This window comes from Bolinopsis microptera, chromosome 8 (assembly GCF_026151205.1).
Source record: "Bolinopsis microptera isolate Bmic1 chromosome 8, MBARI_Bmic_1.0, whole genome shotgun sequence".
Taxonomy (NCBI): Eukaryota; Metazoa; Ctenophora; class Tentaculata; order Lobata; family Bolinopsidae; genus Bolinopsis; species Bolinopsis microptera.
In genome coordinates this window covers 8,314,242-8,339,216 of record NC_087079.1, presented here as the reverse complement: position 1 = coordinate 8,339,216, position 24,975 = coordinate 8,314,242, and the positions used below count along the sequence as shown (strand labels likewise).

The 24,975-nt window shown below is 39.1% G+C and overlaps 2 protein-coding genes across 2 annotated transcripts in view; both read right to left on the bottom strand.

The window, feature by feature from the left end:
• Positions 1-24,975, bottom strand: part of LOC134819555 (dnaJ homolog subfamily C member 9-like) — a 114,755-nt gene that overhangs the window by 53,209 nt on the left and 36,571 nt on the right. The gene's annotated exons all lie outside the window — the stretch shown is intronic.
• On the bottom strand, positions 222-24,908 carry LOC134819554 (uncharacterized). Its single transcript, XM_063829549.1, has 8 exons — positions 24,823-24,908; positions 24,527-24,634; positions 24,283-24,379; positions 23,552-23,707; positions 12,802-12,924; positions 2,564-2,699; positions 2,149-2,325; positions 222-933 (listed from the first exon to the last, which is right to left on the bottom strand). Exons 1-7 carry the CDS (start codon positions 24,903-24,905, stop codon positions 2,150-2,152), a joined length of 879 nt encoding a protein of 292 aa, XP_063685619.1. The 5' UTR covers positions 24,906-24,908; the 3' UTR covers positions 222-933; position 2,149.

The window sequence follows — 24,975 nt, the reverse complement described above, 5'->3', positions numbered from 1 at the left end:
ATCATAGGTCAAACACCCATACCAACTATTTTTTTCGGCACCAATGTTATTATGGTTTTACCACCGTGTTTTGGTTCAGACGATATAAATTTTACAATGATGTTTACATAATGTTTCTCACTCCAGCTGCAGTCTGGTAGTGTTGAGTCTCAGGAATATTTCTCTAGCTCTCATTTTCCATGTTTTTGCCTCACAGAAAATATTGTGGTCTTTTCTAAATATAACTGTGATACATTGATGTAAAGTTTATTTGAATTTTGAAATAAAATTCAAACCGAATTGTAAAATTGTAAAATTGTAAAATTATAAAATTGTAAAACCATAAAACTATAAAATTATAACTATCGTATTAAAATGTTTATATTATTATTTCATTATTATTTGATGATGAAATTTGAACGAATATTAACGAATATGAAACCAATTTAAAACAAGTGGGTTCTCCTGAGTCACAAGACGTTAAAATAATAAGTTAAAAGTTATCAAAATATCGTTAGTAATAGCAAACATGGAACAATGTGACCCAGACACCACCTAAATAAAATACAAAACGTAACAAACGTGAAATACCAAGTTCAATTTAAAATAAATAGTTAGATCGATTGTGCGACTATATTAGAGTGATAAGCAGCGAAGCTTAATTTTACAAATAAATAAATGAAAGTACGCTTTGTGACTAGATGATTTACACGTTAAAAAATGTATTTGAATATTTGTAAATCCTTCAGAATATCCATTAAGATCTATTAGAATTTTAAAATCCAAAAATTTGCTTATAAAACAATGAAATTAACTGAAACTATCACTTGCACATCACATGCGTGTTGACAATGCTATTCATCAACTGACACGTGTACTGACACGTGTACCTCAGCTGACGAGTGTGAACTATAAAAATTCAAATCCAATAGAGACCGCAGACTATTATAATACCTTCCGGGAATTATATCCACTAAAAGTCTCCGACACTGAGAGCTGATAATTTGCCGATATATCCCGCAAGGAAAGCCAAGGTATTATCAGCATAGACCTCAGACTGGCTGGCGGCAAGTTGTAAAATATAATAATAGCTTGGCTAATGAGTGCTGAGCGCGATAATTCCCGACAGCTTGCTGGAGGGAACGCGCGGGCACGAAATTGCCAAGCTGTTATGTATTATAATATTTTCCGGTTCCGAATTGGAAGGGGTGTAATCCGATACGTGCGCATGATACAATATAGTGTCTAATATATAGAACGCCAGTGTTATTTGTTTTACAACTTGCCGCCAGCCAGTCTGAGGTCTATGCTGATAATACCTTGGCTTCCCTTGCGGGATATATCGGCAAATTATCAGCTCTCAGTGTCCGAGACTTTTAGTGGATATAATTCCCGGAAGGTATTATAATATAATAATACCTTGGCTAATGAGTGCTGAGCGCGATAATTCCCGACAGCTTGCTGGAGGGAACGCGCGGGCACGAAATTGCCAAGGTGTTATGTATTATAATACCTTCCGGGAATTATATCCACTAAAAGTCTCCGACACTGAGAGCTGATAATTTGCCGATATATCCCGCAAGGAAAGCCAAGGTATTATCAGCATAGACCTCAGACTGGCTGGCGGCAAGTTGTAAAACAAATAACACTGGCGTTCTATATATTAGACACTATATTGTATCATGCGCACGTATCGGATTACACCCTTCCAATTCGGAACCGGAAAATATTATAATACATAACACCTTGGCAATTTCGTGCCCGCGCGTTCCCTCCAGCAAGCTGTCGGGAATTATCGCGCTCAGCACTCATTAGCCAAGGTATTATTATATTATAATACCTTCCGGGAATTATATCCACTAAAACTCGGGGACACCGAGGGCTGATAATTTGCTCATTTTTCCCGCAAGAGAAGCGAGGGTATTATCAGCCCAGACTCAGACTGGCTGGCGGCAAGTTTCAAAACAAATAACACTGGCGTTCTATATATTAGACACTATATTGTATGATGCGCACGTATCGGATTACACCCCTTCTGCAATCGGAACCGGAACGTATTATAAAATATAATACCTCCGCAACTTCGTGCCCGCAAATTCCCTCCAGCAAGCTGTCGGGAATTATAGCGCGCAGCACTCAGTGGCGGAGGTATTATAGTATTATAATCACACTAGGAAAGTGGATACTTAAGGTCCTTAAAATGGAGGATTTTGTTGAATAGGTTCGTTGCGTAAATATCGTTTCTGGCGGTCATCTCCTCACTCTGCCAATAAAGCTGATCTGGTTTTTTTTGGTAAATTACCTGCGTTCGATTGCTAGGCATGTTTTCTTTGTTCGCGGTTTGATCTGGTGAAATAAATTTGAGAGTTAAAGAGAGTTTAATCTGCACCAGAGTACACATTCGGAGGGAATTGTCACGGTATAGAGAGTTTTTACTGCATAAACTCTTTTGTTCATTAATTATAACTTTTTTTCATTAATTATAACTTCTATTCGTTAATAACGAAATTCATTAATTAACAACGCATTTTTGCCGGAGATATTAAAATATCTACCACTCCTGATGACCAGATAAATAGCGAACCTGTTCCGCAGATTGTCTTCCTCAACTTCGAGTGAGTTACATCGGTAACTCGCACCTTTATACGGGACAGCACTCTGAACTCTTCCGCGAGATTATTGGCTTTTGTTGGTCGGTGTGTACTGTTATCTGTTTCTACCTGGAACGATCAGTTGTCACATTATTTCATTAACAGGTGAATGGGTAATACTCATAAAATATTTGTTCCAAAGACGAGTCCAACTCAGTGCGCGTCTTGGTAGGTTATAATAAACCTATATATAATATATATTTTATTTAAAATACCTTTTTTTGTAAATACTATCCATGTATTCCCCGGTGATTAAACGGGGTCTATCTTAAGAAGAATGAGTAGACGCGTCATCGTTAGAACTAGAAGCCACCCCAGTTTAAATTACTGGACTATTTTATCAGACATAGCGTACAATTCTCAATTCTCAATTCTCATCTTCAAATCATGAACTATCCATCTAGAGGTCACGAATTCCACCAGCTTTTTGATGATTATGGGCACTTTCAAAATAAACTGTGCAGAATATAACCCATTCAAAGTCGCAAATTGGCATTCAGGCATTGACAAACTATAATTTCTAATTTCTATAATTACATTTGCCAAGAATTCGTCAGCCTGCAATCTACCTTTGGAAAGCTACACCGCTGTTTTGTGATATTATAGACTGTCTGTACATGTGACTAAGATCAGTGACTAAGATATTTATAGCTAGGAACAACAAGTATAAATATCGAACGATCTGGAAACTGATTCGCCACAAGCATTTCTGTGCAGGAATGTGTTGTCCATAGTCCCGAAGGCATATTTTCTCTAGGCGACCCAATAACTTACTTGATACTTGATAAGGTCTCCTCAATCATTCGAGTGTCCTGCACCAAGGAATTGCCGCTTATGTCGTATCATCTCTCTCCAGTGCTTGCGATTTCCTGCCAACTCTCGGACCTTATCAAATACAATGTCTGGATCTCCTGTAAATGTTACTGCGTCTTCCAGGACACAGGTTCGCCAATTCTTTCTTGGCCGCCCACGTGATCTTCGGCCGTGAGCAGGTATCCAGTCAAGTAGATACTTTGGTAGCCTGGTGTCCGGCATTCTAGAAACATGTCCAAACCAGCGAAGACGGTTGGCACTGATGTAGGTTATAACCGGGTTTATTCTTGCCCGCTCCAACACTTGAACATTGCTCGTCCGGTGGAACCACTTAATTCGAAGGATTCTCCTCAAACAGTTTTGATGGAAAACTTCGAAGCGATGTAGTTGCTTTGAAGTAGTGTTCCAGACTTCGCTTCCATAAAGTAATATTGTTAGAACCGCTGCAACATATATCCGTATTTTGGTGTTAGTTTGGATATTGCGATTCTTCCAAATATTACCGAGCTGATTGAATGCTCCTGAGGCTTTCTGGATCCGTGCAGACAAGTCCCGGTCAATAGTACCATCACTTGATATAATCGACCCAAGGTAAGTAAAGTTGCTGACTTGCTGGATAGCCGTGTCTCCTACTGTAATGTCCACCGTTGATGCTTCAGTATACGGCCTCTGTGATGTATTCTTGCCGATGGCCATAACCTCTGTTTTCTTCGCATTGATTCTGAGGCCAGCCTGAGCCGCATACTTGCATAAAAGATCCAATAACGACTTGTTAAATTTGCTTTTGCTGTTAGGAAGGCACTCAGAAAATCAATTGGGGTGCAAAATGGCCGCCATTGTCAGTTGTCACTTTATCTCATTATGGCAGGCGAACGAGGGTTTTAAAGTGTTTTGACCGTCGTGAATTGAGGTATTTTGATGTTTTAGGGAAAAAGATGAAAATTGCTGGTATGTTTGCCCAATTTTCCTAACTTTTAAATGGAAGGTATTACAGACTTCTGGAACAGTGTAAAATAACTGCAACTAGCACATTTGTTTGAGAGTTGTGAATAGATAATTGTCCTAAAATGCTTAATTTTTGAATTATTGGCGAAAAACTGATTTTTGGCATCGTGAAATTTAGTGAAAAAAACAGATGCGGATGCAGCGTATTTTGGGTTCGAAAGGTCCCAGAGACTTCTAAGTTCTAGTTGGTGCAAAATGTTTGCAATGGCCATAATTATAGGCAACATATACCATAAAATACTTATTCTTACATATATTTCACAAAAAGGGCATAAATTGTCTTTTTGTAATAATATTTCGTCGATTATAATTGCCATTAATCGGTTTACCTTTTTTCATTTCTCTAGTATAATTCAAATTAGATTAAATCTTAGAACAGCATAAGGTGTTCTATTCTATCAGCTATCTGGCAGCATTACAAAATGATAACCCTATTTATTACTTAAAATAAATGAATATTTATGGCAGGAGCCAGAAGTTCAAGCACAAGTCCATCAATCCATCATGACGTGGAAAGAGTCAAACACAGGGACATGTAATGCTCCTGAGGTTGGATCTAGAATCATCACCTTCTATTAGTTTAGTGTCCTGAGGACTACGGACAAAGATCTCTATCATGTGATTTCTAGCACACACAATGTGGGAAGAAGGATCGTTGGGCGCCCGCTAAACGACGTTTAACTCCGCCTATGCCGGTCGTGACTCCATTTGTTACTCCAAAATGGAGCTAAGCCCGGGACCACAGTGTGTCCACTGTGTCTCTTTGAGTTCCTACACTAGTCAAAGACTCTCTACTATATGATGGACAGCTCACTGCAAGGGATTGGACGATTGATGATAACTTTTTGCTTGCTTTGATGAATCTATTAAGTATTTATAACTCACTTTTACATAATACTGAATACAGCTTGTAACAGGAGTGGCACTGAATCTTGACTGTTAATCAACTTCAATTGCAGCTTCGATTAAAGAAGGCAAGCTTGATATCCGTCTACTTGCTATGTATCTTTAACATTTTGAGCTGAAGCACACAGTTTGATTAATAAACGCAGGCGGCGACATCAAACTAATAAGTTTAATATTTTTGAAATTGAGAGGTCTTAGTTTAGATATTTTAGATGATTAATTGTAGATGAGATGTTACTGGTTGATATCTAACAAACTATCTAACAAATGGGTCGTTTAAAATAAACTATTTTTAAACATTATTAGATTATTGTTGTCCTATATAGGACCTGTTTTCATCTGCAGAAAGTTTAACATGGAGATGAAAAACTACATCTGTTTTTAGTGTTGATTTGTTTTTTCAAGCACTAATCTGACTATTTCAAAGCTAAGAGTGATCCCCTTTGTAAGTCGAGCAATGGTCACGTGCTAAATATTATTCACTTAAGGGATGCTATCAATATTACAAGACAGCTTCCAAGGTTATGTATCTAGACTTTATCAATCTCAGCTTGATAAATTTGCAGAGTATTTTATGTAATTTCGAGAGGGATAGTACGGTTCTATACCTGCTGCCATAGGTGCTTTAATTTCAAACATCCCCCTGCACTCTGTACTCTGTACTCTGCAGAGTATGAAGTTTTGTTCTTTCTTGTTTGGAAATTGTTCAAGATTATTGGTGCACTTCCCATTAGGGAAATGGTTCCGTTAAACATGTCTGACGCAATGTTCTTGTGAATAGTCTCCCATGGAAGTAACCGAAAGACAATTTAGCTGAATACACCGTTTTAGCTAAATAATCCTCCGGTAATAAATTCCGCCCTCCTGGCCAGACTGTAACGAAGCTTTTAGAGCCCGTTTAGTATTCATTTACAGTTTGATAGATATATAATAGTCTAATAATAAAAAACAAATTTTAATAAACCAATGTCAGTTCATATCAGTTATAAAATTCAAGACAAATCACAACGAAACCCGTTCCTCAGAATCACTAGCGCCGGCTGAACGTATTTCAGGACACACCACACCACCTACCGGAGCGATATGGCTGGTTATTTGACTTCTATCACCACTAATAGAACTGATATTATTCAGCGTAGACTGTCTAACAATTTCCTTCCAGGACCGTAGTGATTGAGCCTTGTTTCTCCTGGAAAGTTTAAGTGTGCTGAATCCTCTTTTTAAATTGTGTGTCCTGGGGAATTGTATATTTGTTGCCGGATGAGGGGCACGAGTGTTTGGTATAGGGGATTTAGTGCTTGTACTTTGTATCTTTTTGAAGATGTTGTATTCGTTGTCCCCGCAGCTGAGCGTACCAATGAGATGATCTTTAAAGTGTTTACAGGAAAGGGAATAACAAACTGGGTTCAACATAACATTCAGCCAGAACATCTGCTTCTGAAGGACAAGATACCAGTTGGGGAGCGGGCCTTGTCCCATCTTCTCAAGGATAATTCTCACAAACACAGGGGTAACCGATATGATGAATAACCAGGAAATACTGGAAACAGTTACAAGAGCGGACTTGCTGGGCAGCCTCATGAAACTATTGTTTGATTCCTGATTAGACACGACATGTCGGGAAGCCACCACGATGATCCCAAGGTTGCTGAACAGTATGATGGTCAGGGGAATAATGGCAAACATTACCACTGTTGCGTACGCGAACTCTATCCACGGTTTCTCCTGAGTGTGGAGATCGGAGGGCTCACAAGTCAGCATGTTCTCGATGTAAATACTATCCATACCCCAGATGAGGGTAGAGAACCGGAAGAGAGCGCACCCCACCACTAGAGCCACTATCCAGACCCGGGCTACAGGTGCTGTGATGGTCTGACGACATCGGAACGGCTTGAGGAGGCAGTAGAGCTTGTAAGCAGAGATAGAAGCCAGCAGGACAAACTCTAGGATAGCTAGGAAGTGAGAGAAGGTGCCGGATAGGAAGCAGAGAAAGTTTCCAAATATCCATTTATTCGTTAAAATGGTGACAGTGTCGGTTATCCATTTTGTGAAAATGAGACTGAGATCGCAGATGGCTAGAGCTTGAATTAGGAGGATAATGACGCCACCGAATGATTTACTGAAAATATTTGCACTCTTCAGTGAGCCACATATTATGAAGACGTTTCCGATTAACGCGATGGGGATTCCTATAAAGTTCTGAATACTGAAAACCACTGGTATCCACAAGGGCCAAATAATGGGGGGTGAGTCCACTACTGATGTATTAGTAGCCATAGCTGAGAGTGGGTGTTGATTAGATTATTTAAAAGTACATTAATATAGTAATATACTAATATATAGAACTACCTTGTAGTGCGATTTGGTAAGTGATATTAATCACTGAAGGTCCCCCCCCCCCCCCCCCCAAGGTGATATTATGTCAAAAAGTGCCCGAGCTTGTGTAGGCTCTTTTTGCACAGTTAATATCTCCTAGTCATACACGTCACGTGATGGTAGCATAGTCACGGGGCCGGGAAGGCGGGAATGGTTGAGTTAATAGATATCAGTCAGATCATACGACAAACCTATGTGAAACAAGTTTGATCTGATAGCAATATTTTGATGAGTAGACCAAGAAATACCCTGATTTAAGAGTGGTGAGGCTATCGGATATCTAAGTTTAACTGGGAATGAACAAGTACAAATGAGGATGGTCAGGAATGTGATTAGTATATCAAGAGTGTGATTATAAATAACTCGGAAGTTTGATTAATTACTCTGAAGTAAGTTTAGCAAAATAACGGCACTGCTACAAATATAACTAATATTTTCGAATTTAGAGTTTACCTGAGAACTAAAACAGCTACAATTAACATTTGGGGTAACGGAAGATAGAAAAAGGTACAAGATACAAAAAAGGATTACGGATGAGCAGTTAGAATTACAAAGAATTAATGTAAAGAGAAAATACTAAATAGCTCATCAGTACTAATGATGACCTAATCCACTGTGCATCAAGAACAATTAGTTCAATTAAATAGATCAAGACGCAGAGATATTCCGCATAATATTGCTTTATTGCACCGGTTGATTATTATTGATCTACCAGGCCGCGATGTTGACAGTTAAAATCGGCCCCCATTTACTGATGCTTTTTTGTTGTCAAGTCTCAAAGGGCCGAAACTACGGTAAACCGACGCAGATTTTTTAAATTTGTTTGAATTTTCGGCATTCTTCAATAAAAAAGAGGTCGAGAAAGGAGCTTACGAGAGTTGCGCTGCTAGAAACGTGTAACATCCGGATAGGAACATTACATTGAATCATCAGACATTTTCATCCGAAACATCAGCTGCTAGAATCGTTAGACTCGACACTGCAGTATCTTTTAAGAATTTGCGTCGGTATATCGACGCAAATTCTTTAAATTTTAAATTCTATCGCTGGTAAAAAATCGAATATCTCTAGAAATGTTAGAATTTTCGGAATTCAATAAAATCAGAATAACAAAGAGGTCAAGAAAGTAGGTGGTTGACTAGTGCGCGATATATTCTCAAATTCCTGCTGTATATTGGTTGTGTGCCGGGTCGGTTCGTGCCAAAAATTCCATCATCAAAATACGATAAATTATATTATTTTTATTAAAACTACGATCCAATATTTCTTCAAACTCAGCTTGAACCATGCCTGTAGTAAATTTCGACTCAGCCATGATTATGATCAGGGTTATATTCGGGCCATTAAGGTATAGATTCGGGAAAAGCTAAGATCTTAGGGGAAAAGGCCTAAGATTAAAACACTTAATCTATTGTTAGATTGTTAATAGGTTTGAAAATGTGGTGCCCATATTGACTATAATCACCTCTCATTATCCAAATTTATACATTGCGAGTCTTTTGATAAGACTGTGTAACTTAAACTCTTACAATTAGGGATTTTCAAAGTTATTTGCTGATTTTGCAGTAAGCCGCAGGATGCTCCAATAAAAACAAAAAACGTAATAATATGTACTTGGCTCATAATTATATAAGCTTGAGCTCTAGTATATTATTACTCTGTCTGGATCAATAATCCTGGTTACTGTCATGGAGCAAAGATTTGAACTCTGAACGTAAAATGAGGCTGATAGTTTTAAAAAACATTCACGGGGGCCTATAATCGCATTTTATTATCAGGATAATTTAAAACTATGCACAGCTGTAAGCACTTAAAACATCCCCCGAGGTGGCCGAGGAGTTATCCAATATTAATTGCAGAACAACAGAATTTTCTACTTACTTATGTACATATGATATAAATTACAAGATTCCTTCTTCACAATAGTATGGGTCAGTAGACACTAGACAATGTCCAGTAACGATGAGCCAAATGACATGATATATATATATATATCACAATTGCAGCATTGCATGTTATCGGTGCATATATAATATACTCATTGAGTCATACAGTTTGAAGGAATAAGTAGCTTTGAATCACGTTACCGAGGAAACTCGGTTTTCTATAGGATTAAATATTTGCACGAGTCTAGTGAAGAATTGATCTTACCTACTGACCATAACGCGACGTCACGTGCTTTCGCGAATTTAGTTCAAAAGATAAGTATCAGTATTTTTGTTGGGTGAGTGTGACGGTGAGAGAAATCCTTTCATTAATCCTTTCAATAAATTTAAAATATGTGTCGTAATACTTGTAGCAATGAGACTTGTGATAGACAGCATTGTTTTCAATTTCTGACTTTCCGGTTGGCTGCAATCTTATTAACCATTCATGACAAAATTATATACAAGTATGGAAAGCTTGCAGCATTCCGAAAATATCGCTCAAAAAAGGTACGAATCGCACGGTGATTATTATCGCCGAATCTTGAATAAGAAACATCTTCTAATTTGATGTCGAAGAGAATGTAAATCTTTAACATATTCAAGAAATCTGCGGCAATATTGAAGTATATAGTACAAATTTAGGACTCTATTTGGAGTTTACTGGCCACGCTGGTAATAATATACGTACTGAACGTAAAAACTGCAGTACCCCGAGGAAAATGACCATTTCCTCACAGCTCCGGGACAATATTTTGTTGTATTGATAATTCACTAACGACACCAGAGGAACCACCGTTCATCTGATGCGGCTGCTTCTAGAGAGTTACATCACAAACATACCCCAACAACTGTGCTTTAAACACTGTCATTGTCCAGAGGCGAACTTAAAGGATTGGAGAGTTGTCAAAACAACACTATTAACTTGTTTTGTGAGTTTAATTAACTGGACAATTGTTGAATGTTCATGTGAAATCATTCGTCGTGCAACTAATTGTCCAGCTAGAAATATGCTCGAACTTTTCGGCCGGTTTCCTAGAAACTATCACGCAGTAACTATAGAAACTATCACACAGTAACTATAGAAACTATCATACTATAATGACACTCACCAAAGTGATCATGTCTTTACCTGGTCGGGAAATCAGACTCAACAAGCGTAATTCATGACATCATGGGACCTTGACTTTGAATTAGTCAAATACCAAATTTTAAAGCTAGAAATGAACTATGGTATATAATAATAAGTATTCTGTCGCAATTCTACCGTTTAGGCAAATGGAGGTAGCCATTTACATAACCCGTATTGTCATTCAGATCCCAGCAATCGAACAATGTCTAATGATGTCTAATGAATTCGGTTACTCCAACTTTGTAGTATCTTAAATTATAATGATCGGAAGTTAGCTGAATTATTATAACCTAAGTATCATTATTAAGAACTTGCCAAGCTGAATTATTATAACTTAAATATTAAGAAATTGCTAAGCTGGGTGCCTTTATCTTTACTAGGACATTTAAATTTGCAATATTTAGAAGGAGCCGGTAGAGAGAAGAGAGAAGAGAGTTGCACGAATGACGAATAGTAAGAATGCAGTACAGCTGAGGGTGGAAATTAATTAAAAACAGCATCAAATTCAGATCAGCTGGAAATGTTTAGCAATAAAATTTCACCAGAAGAATTTCAATCACTCAACAGAAAGTCGATATTCATATCGAGATGTCTTTTGAGCAGCATTTGATAGTCCAAATAATTTTCTTGCAAACCGGTGGCTCGGTAAGGAAGAACCATTTGTAAAATATAATTTGTTTCAGACATCTTTCGTCTGATGATTCGATTTCAGTTTGTCAATCTGATTTCATAACTTTTACTGTATTCACCACTATGAACTACCATGTAGAATTGGAAATTCAGCTTTTTCTATCTTCGTTTTTGCACATTAATTAGATTTGGGATCTGCAGTCTGTAAAACAGCAAATTTGAAAACGTATCAGTTAAATAGGTACTAAGTTAAGTGCCCTTTAAATTGGCGAGAAAACTAAAATAATCAATCGTAGATTAAGGGCAAGGTATTTTAAAGGAAGAAGCTAAGGTACCAGGAGCCTTAAATTATTCAAGACTTGTTTTAATTCTAAAAATCCCTTACTGAGACATTTTATCTCCATTAACAGTACCAGAAGCATATCATATTTGAGACTTGATTGTAAAAGAGACCTCTGGAGTCTGGAGCATAATGATTTGACTGAGGTTGTCTTATGGACAGAAACAACCTGAACCTGGTAACTGTGGTGCCTGCACAAGAGCAATGCTAACTGCACAGTGCACATCTAAATTTTTTGTGAACAAACTTATATGGAATCTATCTGCACAAAATTGTATGTCGTCTGCACACTAAACGTTTCTCAAGGTATGTGCTGTCTAGAGAAAGTTATAAAGTTTAAAAAGCATCCGTTAAAGTCAATATGGTATTGATATTGTATGCCGCCATTTTAACGAAAGTAGACCTTGAACTGTTTTCACTCCTACACTTTTTTATTCTTATTTGTTCCTCACGTTTACAAATCAGTAAAGTTAAAGGGACCCCAAAACAATTTTGAGAACTCCCAATCCCCAGGTATATATTATATACCTGGGGATTGGGAGTTCTATATAATTCAGAATATTCGACAAATCCAATCCCATAACCGCTTGGTACTTGATTAATCACTAAAGTAAAGTGGTTAACGTGAGCACCCAGCAAGCACTTTGATGTCTGCAAAGTATCACTTATAATCCTTCTAGACATCTTTATACTTACAAACTAGCCAACGCCCATATGCTGACGTATTTAAAGCACCTACACGGTGTTCCAAGTTATCATAGTAACTTTGTGGTGTGTTGGACGTTGGTTATGTAGCAAAAGCTACGACGTTTGTGGATACGACTAAGATACGGCACGTAGTACGTACTGCCATAATCCCTAATCTAAGATTATAGCACTAGAGGATTAGTAATCTTCTAGAAGAATGAACTAAGATAATGTGCACTGTGCAGTATAGAATTTGTTTTGCTAAATTCAGAGCTTCAATCTCAGCCGTCTATACATAATACAGCTACAATAATTTGGGAAATTTGTATAATTAATCTGATCAATGTTAATCCTGACCTGGAGATGCTCAAGTGATACGAGCAGATCGTCCCTGATAGCAAAATCCTTGCTCATTAGGAACTGGTCGATGGTCTGGAATGTTGCCCGGGTTTCTTCCAGGTACTCCTCCATGTGATCCTCCTGAGGATAGTGTTTACAGATTAGACTATTTATTAGTGAAATGGCTGAATTGGCTAAATTTGGTCTCCAATTCATGATTATTCGGCTGATTAGATATTAATCATGTGGCATCGTCATGGTAGTACTGGTCTGAGAAGTGCATTCCATTCAGGAGAGGTCTCTAGGCGAGGAATCTGTTATCACAACCAATGTGATATTAATGTCACTTTGGTTACTATTTCCCACACATACGCACACAGGTCAAAGTTGACATTTCTGCTCGTGCATTTCTGATCAGTCTATACCAGATTGCTAATTATAAATGTTTTTCTCGACCAATTGCTGCTTCAGATGATTCAGTGTCCATTCCTTAATTTTATTTTTGCCCAGATCAAATGTCGTGTTATTGGGTTACTCCAGAAATAATTTTCTTAAGAGCTTTATTATTGGGATTGAATATGTTCCACGTACAATCGATCACAATCTCTAAATTCCCCATCATCTAGAACAGTTGCTGTGCCAAATCTCCAATCCCAATCACAACAGATTACATGCTTTTATAAAATGCTGGGAACTCATCAACAGCATAGCAACCCGAAACCAAAGTGAAAGCTGCACGCTGACGAACTCGCACAACCTTGCGATAAACATGTAATTGAAACATACCACGTGTGTGATAAGATAGCAGCTGGTTAATCAGAAAGAGAAAATTACTTCAATTCTGTTTTGCTGTATGATGCAGCTTTGTGAGCATGTTGTCCAATAAGAACAATCAAATTAATCGATTTCACAATACCTCAATTTTGGCACGCTATATGAACTATGGAGACCATACCCACGTCTGCACCCAGATATTCAAGCTGAGTCATCTCCTTGCCATCGCGTCGTATTTAATATATTGATGCTTTTCATATAAAGTTAAGACAAATTCTTCATGTCGTGCATCCTGGGTTTGGACAGGATATGTCCGCTTACAGCACGGCTCCGGTGTGTCTATACACGTGGTATCCGAGTGACGTAGTCACGAGGTACTGTCACGTGGTATGACCCGTGATAGTTCTTAGCCATTTAGAGGGCTGATACACCCTGGTGTATCAGTGTTTTTTTTAAACTTCCTTCCACTTTTTACTTCCTTCCACGCTTCAACCTGGAGCTCGCCTGTCATTGATACTTATGAAAATACAGTACGTTTATAACGGAGGTCACATGAAGAACACCAAGCATCCATTGATATGTCAAGAAATCGCCACGTGATACCAAGATGTCCTGCACGCTACCTGTCAGATGGAAGGCCTCTCATTGGACAATGAACACTTTTGAAGGTGTGAAAAATCAGTTTTTCGGTATTTTCGACCTTTTAATTAACTCCAAATTTCAAATTTTTGGTCGCAAACGGTAAGTATCACCGTGATCTTGAGCCGTGCTGTAAGTAAATTATAAAACTGCTGACAAAAATCGTGCCTTCGGCACTCGTTAGGTCAGCAGTTCTATAACTAACCTTAAAATATGTCCATCACATTACATTACATAATTCTCAATAAATGTAATAGATTTGTAGTGTTGTAATAACATTAAAAGTGCTGTCCAGCAAGGTTTCAGTACCCTGTTCAATGTAATAACTACATAAAGCTATTCCCAAATTATGCTCATGGTTTGGTGGTCGTGATAGCGCCTTCAATCTAATAACTGCATAAAGATATTCCCACATTATATTCATAGTTTGGTGGTCGTGATAGCGCCTTCAATTTAATAACTACATAAAGAATAAAGATATTCCCACATTATGCTCATAGTTTGGTGGTCGTGATAGCGCCTTCAATGTAATAACTGCATAAAGATATTCCCACATTATGCTCATAGTTTGGTGGCCGTGATAGCGCCTTCAATGTAATAACTGCATAAATATATTCCCACATTATGCTCATAGTTTGGTGGTCGTGATAGCGCCTTCAATGTAATAACTGCATAAATATATTCCCAAATTATGCTCATAGTTTGGTGGTCGTGATAGCGCCTTCAATGTAATAACTGCATAAAGATATTCCCACATTATGCTCATAGTTTGGGGTCGTGATAGCGCCTTCAATGTAATAACTGCATAAATATATTCCCACACTATGCTCATAGTTTGGTGGTCGTGATAGCGCCTTCAAATTTACACGGTGTCTTACGCTTGTAAACGGTACCATCAAAATAAATTAACGAAGGAAATAGTAATACAGTTACAAAATACTTGATCGAGCAGTCAGAAACGTCAGACGAGCCGAATATTGTGTAATTTTATTGTGAGCCTGAACTCTGAAGGTAACTGTGCTTTCCAGAATATTATAACTTGATTACTCGGCCACTCATCGATTGCTTTATTGACATATTTTAAAATTGAGCTAGTCTAGATGCAGTGAATAGCACTATATTAATTACCTATCCACTCGTCTTCCGTTCTTCCGTTACGTTGATTGAATTTTAAGTGTAACACAGGCTAAGCGGCCCTCACGTAGATTATATTCGCTTTTACTAAAGTATTGTTATTATTGGACCACCGCTAAAACTTAAAACTGCCTTCATTAACATAATAATAAGCTCGCTAGTGTAGCTATGGCCATGTTTTTGGTAAACAGCACCAGTGTCTCCGGATCAAGAGGACTCCTTCATCAACTTAACCTCCGCTCCCCGTACTGGTAATTCAGTGGTGTGAACAATTTCGTTATCATTTTTATAGCCGCTGTTTTTTGTATTGATTAATAATTTTTATTTACATTAAATTACAACGTGAGAAATTTCAACCAGCCTTTCTGTTATTATATTATAGTCCTTTTTCTGCGGTAAACAAATGCTAACAGATAAATTAGTCTGGAAAATTACAAATATATCTATCTTTGTGACCACAACTTACCTGATTTCAGGTACATCGTATCACTGTACCTGATACTAGTTATTACAATCGGTTTCTTTGGAAACCTCACCGTTCTCTACGGATCTCTTCGACGCAAGGTATATTTCCACTTCAGCAGTTATTATGTGTAAACAGTTATCATGATAACTCATGGCGAATAATTAGTGAATAATTAATAACAGCATTCTTCTGACTCCCGACAAATAATTGCTACCAGGAATAAATTTTGACAAATTTTAAGAAATTTATATAGCAGCTTCATCGTTCAAACGATGTTATCTACAAATTGATTAAATACCTTCGGAGATTACACAATGAAAGTAAATACCTAGTCCCAGGGCAATGCTAAAGTTAAGAACCAACTGTATTATACTGTACCATTATCATGATCAATAAACGGACAAATCAGCAGTTTATCTATCTATCAAGCAACGTAAAATTGATGATATATTTCCAGGCCTTGAAACTGGACAGAGTAACACTGATATTTGTACACGGAATAGCTCTAGCTGATATCATCACTTCTGTCCTGGTCTTCTTACCCATGCTCACAACCCTCATTGCTAACAGGTGAAACCTAATGTTTCTAATGTACTAATGTACTAATGTACTAATGTACTAATGTACTAATTTGTACTAATGTATCATATTGTCATGAACACGAAGTTTTATACAGTGTTATATCTAGACTATCTTTGTTATTCAAATGTCTAAAATAAAGTTAATGAGGATATATTCTAGCTTTACAACGCAGTGAAACTTAATTTTGCTCTGAGTACATAGATGAGATATCTTGCGAATTATTAGCACACATTCACCTGCATTTTCCGTCTTGTCAGATGATTATTAAACATCCAAAAATATAAAGTAAAACCTGTGCACAATTACACTGAGGGTGCATCCTGACAAATCAAACTAATTTTTGATCATGACGTGATATTACAATGCTGGTTGGAGAGTCAGGTTGCTGGGTGGTAGGATTCCTCTTTAATTAATATGTATTTCAGGTGGGTGTTGGGAGAGTCAGGTTGCTGGGTGGTAGGATCCCTCTTTAATTAATCTGTATTTCAGGTGGGTGTTGGGAGAGTCAGGTTGCTGGGTGGTAGGATTCCTCTTTAATTAATATGTATTTCAGGTGGGTGTTGGGAGAGTTAGGTTGCTGGGTGGTAGGATTCCTCTTTAATTAATATGTATTTCAGGTGGGTGTTGGGAGAGTCAGGTTGCTGGGTGGTAGGATTCCTCTTTAATTAATATGTATTTCAGGTGGGTGTTGGGAGAGTCAGGTTGCTGGGTGGTTGGATTCCTCTTTAATTAATCTGTATTTCAGGTGGGTGTTGGGAGAGTCAGGTTGCTGGGTGGTAGGATTCCTCTTTAATTAATATGTATTTCAGGTGGGTGTTGGGAGAGTCAGGTTGCTGGATGGTAGGATTCCTCTTTAATTAATATGTATTTCAGGTGGGTGTTGGGAGAGTCAGGTTGCTGGGTGGTAGGATTCCTCTTTAATTAATATGTATTTCAGGTGGGTGTTGGGAGAGTCAGGTTGCTGGGTGGTAGGATTCCTCTTTAATTAATATGTATTTCAGGTGGGTGTTGGGAGAGTCAGGTTGCTGGATGGTAGGATTCCTCTTTAATTAATATGTATTTCAGGTGGGTGTTGGGAGAGTCAGGTTGCTGGGTGGTAGGATTCCTCTTTAATTAATATGTATTTCAGGTGGGTGTTGGGAGAGTCAGGTTGCTGGATGGTAGGATTCCTCTTTAATTAATATGTATTTCAGGTGGGTGTTAGGAGAGTCAGGTTGCTGGGTGGTAGGATTCCTCTTTAATTAATATGTATTTCAGGTGGGTGTTGGGAGAGTCAGGTTGCTGGGTGGTAGGATTCCTCTTTAATTAATATGTATTTCAGGTGGGTGTTGGGAGAGTCAGGTTGCTGGGTGGTAGGATTCCTCTTTAATTAATATGTATTTCAGGTGGGTGTTGGGAGAGTCAGGTTGCTGGGTGGTAGGATTCCTCTTTAATTAATATGTATTTCAGGTGGGTGTTGGGAGAGTCAGGTTGCTGGGTGGTAGGATTCCTCTTTAATTAATATGTATTTCAGGTGGGTGTTGGGAGAGTCAGGTTGCTGGGTGGTAGGATTCCTCTTTAATTAATCTGTATTTCAGGTGGGTGTTGGGAGAGTCAGGTTGCTGGGTGGTTGGATTCCTCTTTAATTAATATGTATTTCAGGTGGGTGTTGGGAGAGTCAGGTTGCTGGGTGGTAGGATTCCTCTTTAATTAATATGTATTTCAGGTGGGTGTTGGGAGAGTCAGGTTGCTGGGTGGTAGGATTCCTCTTGAATTAAAATGTATTTCAGGTGGGTGTTGGGAGAGTCAGGTTGCTGGGTGGTAGGATTCCTCTTTAATTAATATGTATTTCAGGTGGGTGTTGGGAGAGTCAGGTTGCTGGGTGGTAGGATTCCTCTTTAATTAATATGTATTTCAGGTGGGTGTTGGGAGAGTCAGGTTGCTGGGTGGTAGGATTCCTCTTGAATTAAAATGTATTTCAGGTGGGTGTTGGGAGAGTCAGGTTGCTGGGTGGTAGGATTCCTCTTTAATTAATATGTATTTCAGGTGGGTGTTGGGAGAGTCAGGTTGCTGGGTGGTTGGATTCCTCTTTAATTAATATGTATTTCAGGTGGGTGTTGGGAGAGTCAGGTTGCTGGGTGGTAGGATTCCTCTTTAATTAATATGTATTTCAGGTGGGTGTTGGGAGAGTCAGGTTGCTGGATGGTAGGATTCCTCTTTAATTAATATGTATTTCAGGTGGGTGTTGGGAGAGTCAGGTTGCTGGATGGTAGGATTCCTCTTTAATTAATATGTATTTCAGGTGGGTGTTGGGAGAGTCAGGTTGCTGGGTGGTAGGATTCCTCTTTAATTAATATGTATTTCAGGTGGGTGTTGGGAGAGTCAGGTTGCTGGGTGGTAGGATTCCTCTTTAATTAATATGTATTTCAGGTGGGTGTTCATGTTGGGAGAGTCAGGTTGCTGGATGGTAGGATTCCTCTTTAATTAATATGTATTTCAGGTGGGTGTTGGGAGAGTCAGGTTGCTGGGTGGTAGGGTTCCTCTTTAATTAATATGTATTTCAGGTGGGTGTTGGGAGAGTCAGGTTGCTGGGTGGTAGGGTTCCTCTTTAATTAATATGTATTTCAGGTGGGTGTTGGGAGAGTCAGGTTGCTGGGTGGTAGGGTTCCTCTTTAATTAATATGTATTTCAGGTGGGTGTTGGGAGAGTCAGGTTGCTGGGTGGTAGGGTTCCTCTTTAATTAATATGTATTTCAGGTGGGTGTTGGGAGAGTCAGGTTGCTGGGTGGTAGGATTCCTCTTTAATTAATCTGTATTTCAGGTGGGTGTTGGGAGAGTCAGGTTGCTGGATGGTAGGATTCCTCTTTAATTAATATGTATTTCAGGTGGGTGTTGGGAGAGTCAGGTTGCTGGGTGGTAGGATTCCTCTTTAATTAATATGTATTTCAGGTGGGTGTTCATGTTGGGAGAGTCAGGTTGCTGGATGGTAGGATTCCTCTTTAATTAATATGTATTTCAGGTGGGTGTTGGGAGAGTCAGGTTGCTGGGTGGTAGGGTTCCTCTTTAATTAATATGTATTTCAGGTGGGTGTTGGGAGAGTCAGGTTGCTGGGTGGTAGGGTTCCTCTTTAATTAATATGTATTTCAGGTGGGTGTTGGGAGAGTCAGGTTGCTGGGTGGTAGGATTCCTCTTTAATTAATCTGTATTTCAGGTGGGTGTTGGGAGAGTCAGGTTGCTGGATGGTAGGATTCCTCTTTAATTAATATGTATTTCAGGTGGGTGTTGGGAGAGTCAGGTTGCTGGGTGGTAGGATTCCTCTTTAATTAATATGTATTTCAGGTGGGTGTTGGGAGAGTCAGGTTGCTGGGTGGTAGGGTTCCTCTTTAATTAATATGTATTTCAGGTGGGTGTTGGGAGAGTCAGGTTGCTGGATGGTAGGATTCCTCTTTAATTAATATGTATTTCAGGTGGGTGTTGGGAGAGTCAGGTTGCTGGGTGGTAGGATTCCTCTTTAATTAATATGTATTTCAGGTGGGTGTTGGGAGAGTCAGGTTGCTGGGTGGTAGGATTCCTCTTCAACGTTCCTCTCATCACTGAGATCTTCATCATTCTTGACTTATCAGGTATGTTGCATATTTGATAACTAATCTTGTGACTTGTGGCCATTAGAGGTTATGTTGGTCCACATAGTACTTTTTAAAGAGTTTTACAAAAATTAAAACGCTACATATCAATTATAATTATTGAGGCTATGTAGTCGGGTCAAGGGGGCTTGGTATGGGGATGGCTTGGGGTTGGCAAGTTCTCTAGCATAGCCTCAATCCTCATTCGTGGTCTTACTGAGGTAATATGAGATACTTTGATTTGTCATGTCATGTGATCATAACACGAGGCTCGTGAGCTTAGTTAGGATAATTATAAGCTGATATGGAAATTTGATACACTGCTTAAAGGCAGTGGTCATGACAATACTGACCGCGTTGTGTCGGAATTTACGAAAGCGTTTCTCGTTAGTTTTGACAAGCGTTAAGACGTCACAATTATCTGATACCAGATTGTTCCAAGTTACTTAATCGTGACCTAATTCACTGCGCGTGAGGCGTTGGGATTCTACACACCGAAATTTAAACGCTATCAGGAGCATGATATATTGGGTCCCGACTGAAATTTTATCTTTCATTTAGAAACAGCCCTCGTATTACTCTAGTTTGATATTCCGTGTAATCAGTTTGAGTTACAGTCTCCCTGTTTGTTGCTTCAATTCTGTTCAATCTTAGTTGCCACATGATCGTGTTACACTTCTTTACACTCCTCCTCTTCTTGAAACCCTTGGTAGCGGAGGACAGACAGTGGTTACCCGTGCCTCGGAGACCTTCGTTTTCTTATGACTTGGAGAGCAAGCCTCTGGAGATAACGACAGATAGTCGACTGGGAAGTGTGGTGGATATTGAGGTCTATCATGAATTTGGGGATTATTCGATACAGCTTCAACATATCACAGAGTCTTCAACTTACGTTGTTCTTGTAGCTCCTGGTATGACAGAAGTTATCGAAGGCTTTGATTTGACGGGGCCGGTTCATGAATGGAAGATTACGAAAACGACAGAGCAATTACAAATTAGCTGTGATAGTATCACCACAAGTTTCAATTTTACTGCTGGTGATGAAGCTACGTTGAAAAGGCTGGTGACCGCTTTAAAATTCATGCCGGGTGACACAGCAACAACTCGATACAAAGATTCTTCCGGACAATTGCAAGACCTTCCTGAGATTCTTCTAAACAGCAGATCAACCTTTACCCTCTTGAGTTCAAGACACAGAACGCCACTGCAAAGAAACAGCAAACTCACATCAGACTGCTCACAGCGGATCTTGAGATTGAGACTAGAGTGGATATACACTGGGACCATGATGACTACCAGTTTTGGATAGACGAATGCAACAGATGTGACCTGGACGATCCCAAGCCAAACTACGCTCCAACAAAGTTTTCCAAGATTCCGCCGGAGACAGACAAGACATGGAAACTGGAAGTTACGCCATACAGGCTTAACATAACATGCAACGATGTACTTGTCTACAGTTACATTTACAAAGATGAAACCGAATACAGCAATCCTAAATGCAAAGCCTGCACAGCTCACATGAACATGAACTTTGTCCACTTTCAGTTCAATGAGCTGAATGATAACGCAGCAGTGGAATATCTAGCACCCCCTAGCTGCACAGCACTACCAGGATCCTGGGTAGGAGTAGAGGTGGTGGAGCCCTCTCTACCTGTCCAGTACAACACTTCTGTCTCTGTGAAATGTAGCAGTGGATACAATCTGACTGGCGGAGACACTGAGATTCTTTGTTTGGGAGAGGATACCTTCGATTTCAACACGCAACCTGTTTGTCGTCAAGAATGTGAAGATTGTGAAGATGACGGCAAAGATGATGGCAAGTGTGATGACGATTGCAAAGGTGAAAATGACAAACAGATTCGGAACAAATACTTGGGAGTAGGGTTGGGTTCAGGATTTGCAGTGGGTTTGGTAGTTGCACTCGGAGTGTTCTTTATCACCAAGAAGTGGCTGACTAAAAGACAAAGACGTAATCTCGGAGCGGCGTATGCAGTAAAAAATGAGAGTGCAAATATTCGTGGTAAAGTTCGCTAATTAGATGTAATGGGACCAAAGCTTTGAAAGCGGAGAACAATATCTATGATGCATGGACACAACATTAATTCATTTCAGAAATAAGAAGACAGTGATTAAATGACACTTGATGGAAAAATAAGATTGATTAACTCTTCAAAGTGACAAGGGAATCCGAATGAATTTAATTTCAATTCGATCAGTGACTTGATAGATATTCATTATTTAGCGGATTCTATTTGAATTTGATTTTGCTACACTTATGATGATTGTAATTGATATAACAATATTTCTTTTTAAGTTAGATATTTGATGATGATCACAGTTTTTATTTTCTATCGTTATGTTTCTACCTCGACTGACAATCATCAATGAATTCAAACTGGCTTCAAATGTACGGTCTTCGATGAATAATGAATAAAATTTGATAGTGGCTGGCGAAATAAATTCAGCAATACAACAAATTTTATATTGTGTAAATTATTGAATTTAACAGGCGGATAATCCAAACTAATATTTCTTAATTTCAGTGTACCGGATCTGGATACTAAAGCGAGCTCACAAAAACGAGCGGAAGATAAGACGAGTGGTACATTTGGTTATATCTGTGGAGGTCCTGATCATCCTAACGTTCCCTCTCTATAGCATGCTGGTAGGCTGCCACGCCTACTTTGGTCCTGCTGCCCTCTCCTGTGCCTCTTCCAACTTCAAAAACAAGGACAACCCCACCACCTCCCACCTCAGTAAAGTCATGACCAGCATCTACATAATCACCATGGTGGGTCTCCCTCTTATCCTGATCTCCGTGATCAACATCACGATAGGAGCCACAGTGCAAAACCGTGGTGCTAGAGTAGGGTCCGGAACCCCACGACCTACTCTGGTAACCCTAGCATCAATCACATGGGTCTTCATACTGTCCTTTAGTCCGGCTATAGCTAACTCAATCTGGGACAGGGTCAGTCCGGAGACTCAGCCCATTTGGTGGGAGGCTCTGGTTCTGGGGATAATGGGACTGAACGTGGTGTCCAACCCCGTGATATACCTCGTGACCAACACTCGGTTTAGACGCTTTGTGGTTAACAGTATCACGGGCGTTTTTACGGGACAGAACAAGAAGACCATTTCGTCTGCAGTGTTCTCCTCAGCAATGCTGACAACAGCTGCGGTTGTTGTAGCCGCCAGTCGGGGTAGGGTTGTCGAGCAATCAGCGGGGAAGATAGTGCCTGGCATGAAGAAAACACCCATTATAGAATATATAGATGAGAGTACAACATAAATGCCTACTGATTAGATTGTGGAGCTCCATTTGCAGGGGAGTCACAGAATATTCAGTTGATTGCCCTAGCCATACTTCCACGCACCATAATAACATTCAGAACAATCCGATTATTCCAACCGTAAAAATGCAAATGAACCTTTCAAATAAGAGCATTTTAAATTTTTCAGTTATCGCCTGCTTATTTGGGAGTAAAATCACTGAGTTGGAAACACAAACAATCTGACTTATATCAGTACCGGATGCAGATGCCCCCGGCCCCCTCACAACAAGTCACCTGACAATGTAGAGACAGATATCCAGCCGTCTTGCATTCCTTCAGACAGTAGTGACATTTAGTGATAGCTACAGTTCGGGCAGCTGCTCCTCGTACTGTTACTTGCCGTCCCGCGTTCATTGTAGTCAGCTTAGCGTCTATCTGATATCTCCTGAACTGCGGATGGTTTAAATTTAGGGTAAAATTAAAATCTGAATTAGTAGGATTAGATGTCTGGCGCACTGATGTAGCGGTTGAGAACACCATGTTTTTGTTTTTTAAGCGTATTCTGATCAACCCTTATCAAGTAATTAAGTAACCCTTTTCGCAGTGTTTCATATCGGCAATTACTCATCTTGTAGTTATTTGTATTTATGCTGTTTCGTAATGATAATACGTAAGTACTTTCAGTTCAACGTACAACCATGTCCCACTTTTCCATGTCAAATATCAGAAATTATATTCCGAAAAGGGGCTAGGTATTAAAAATATGTGATTACAAGGGTTGAATACGTTAATGAATACTGATGACGTCACAGGAGAGCACTTTAAGGAAGTTTTGCAGTGCTCCCTGACTTCCCCAAAGGGGGGAGCACGTGCCCCCATTCAATAGAATAACTGGACTATCTCCAAAATAAGTCGATCAGTTTTTCGAGTTGATTGATCACTGATATCTGGTTAGGTGTCATAAAATGTGGAAAACTTCATCCCCTTCCCTACACGTATTGTAACCATGGTAACTGTAGTAATACCTCAGTAGAGGGCGTGTCCAGGACAGGGATCTGAGTAAAAATACCCTTTTTAGCTGCTTCTTTAAACACATACAGTCGTCTATTATCTAGTGAGAACCTGCGAGGAGATTGTTTAGATGAATTCGAATTGTATAACTGTTAGCAACAGTTATTGTTGTTGCCGAGTGCGCTGTTTCCCGTTTAAAAATTTGTTGTAATGGTAATATCATTGAGTACTGAAAGTAATTAAATATTAAATAATTACCACGTGTTTCTGAGATGGAAGACTCTGATAGGAGGGAACTGGGAGAGCTTGAGAGTTCCTCTCACTAGTTTAGCGATGGCTGTAGATAGAAGCGTACCATTCACAAACCTGCGGAAAAACGTCCTTTCTAACTTGGAGATCGTAGTTAAAGGGGAAAAAGTAAAAGTAAATGCAAAATGTTAGCCATGCCCAAATTTTTGTTCTATCCAAAACTTAAAAGTTTTGTAGTGAGCGGAAATCCCCCCTCATTAAAGATAAAAGATTATTGTTAAGTAAAAGAAATAAATTATACTGACTTAAATGAAATAGAGTCCTGACTGTATGCTATCTTTAAGGGGTCCAGCATTAGCGAGGTGTTCGGTCGTCTCCTCTTACCCATCCTTAAATTTATTGTAATCTTACCAAATTGTGGAACTATGAAATGTTATCAAAATAACATTGCATTAAGG

Coding starts and splice junctions, on each gene's coding strand:
- LOC134819554 (XM_063829549.1), bottom strand. CDS start 24,905: ATGGGTAAGAGGAGACGACCGAACACCTCGCTAATGCTGGACCCCTTA. Junction 24,635..24,822: donor CAGGACTCTATTTCATTTAA/GTCAGTATAATT, acceptor GTTTTTCCGCAG/GTTTGTGAATGGTACGCTTC. Junction 23,708..24,282: donor TGGACACGCCCTCTACTGAG/GTATTACTACAG, acceptor AACCATCCGCAG/TTCAGGAGATATCAGATAGA.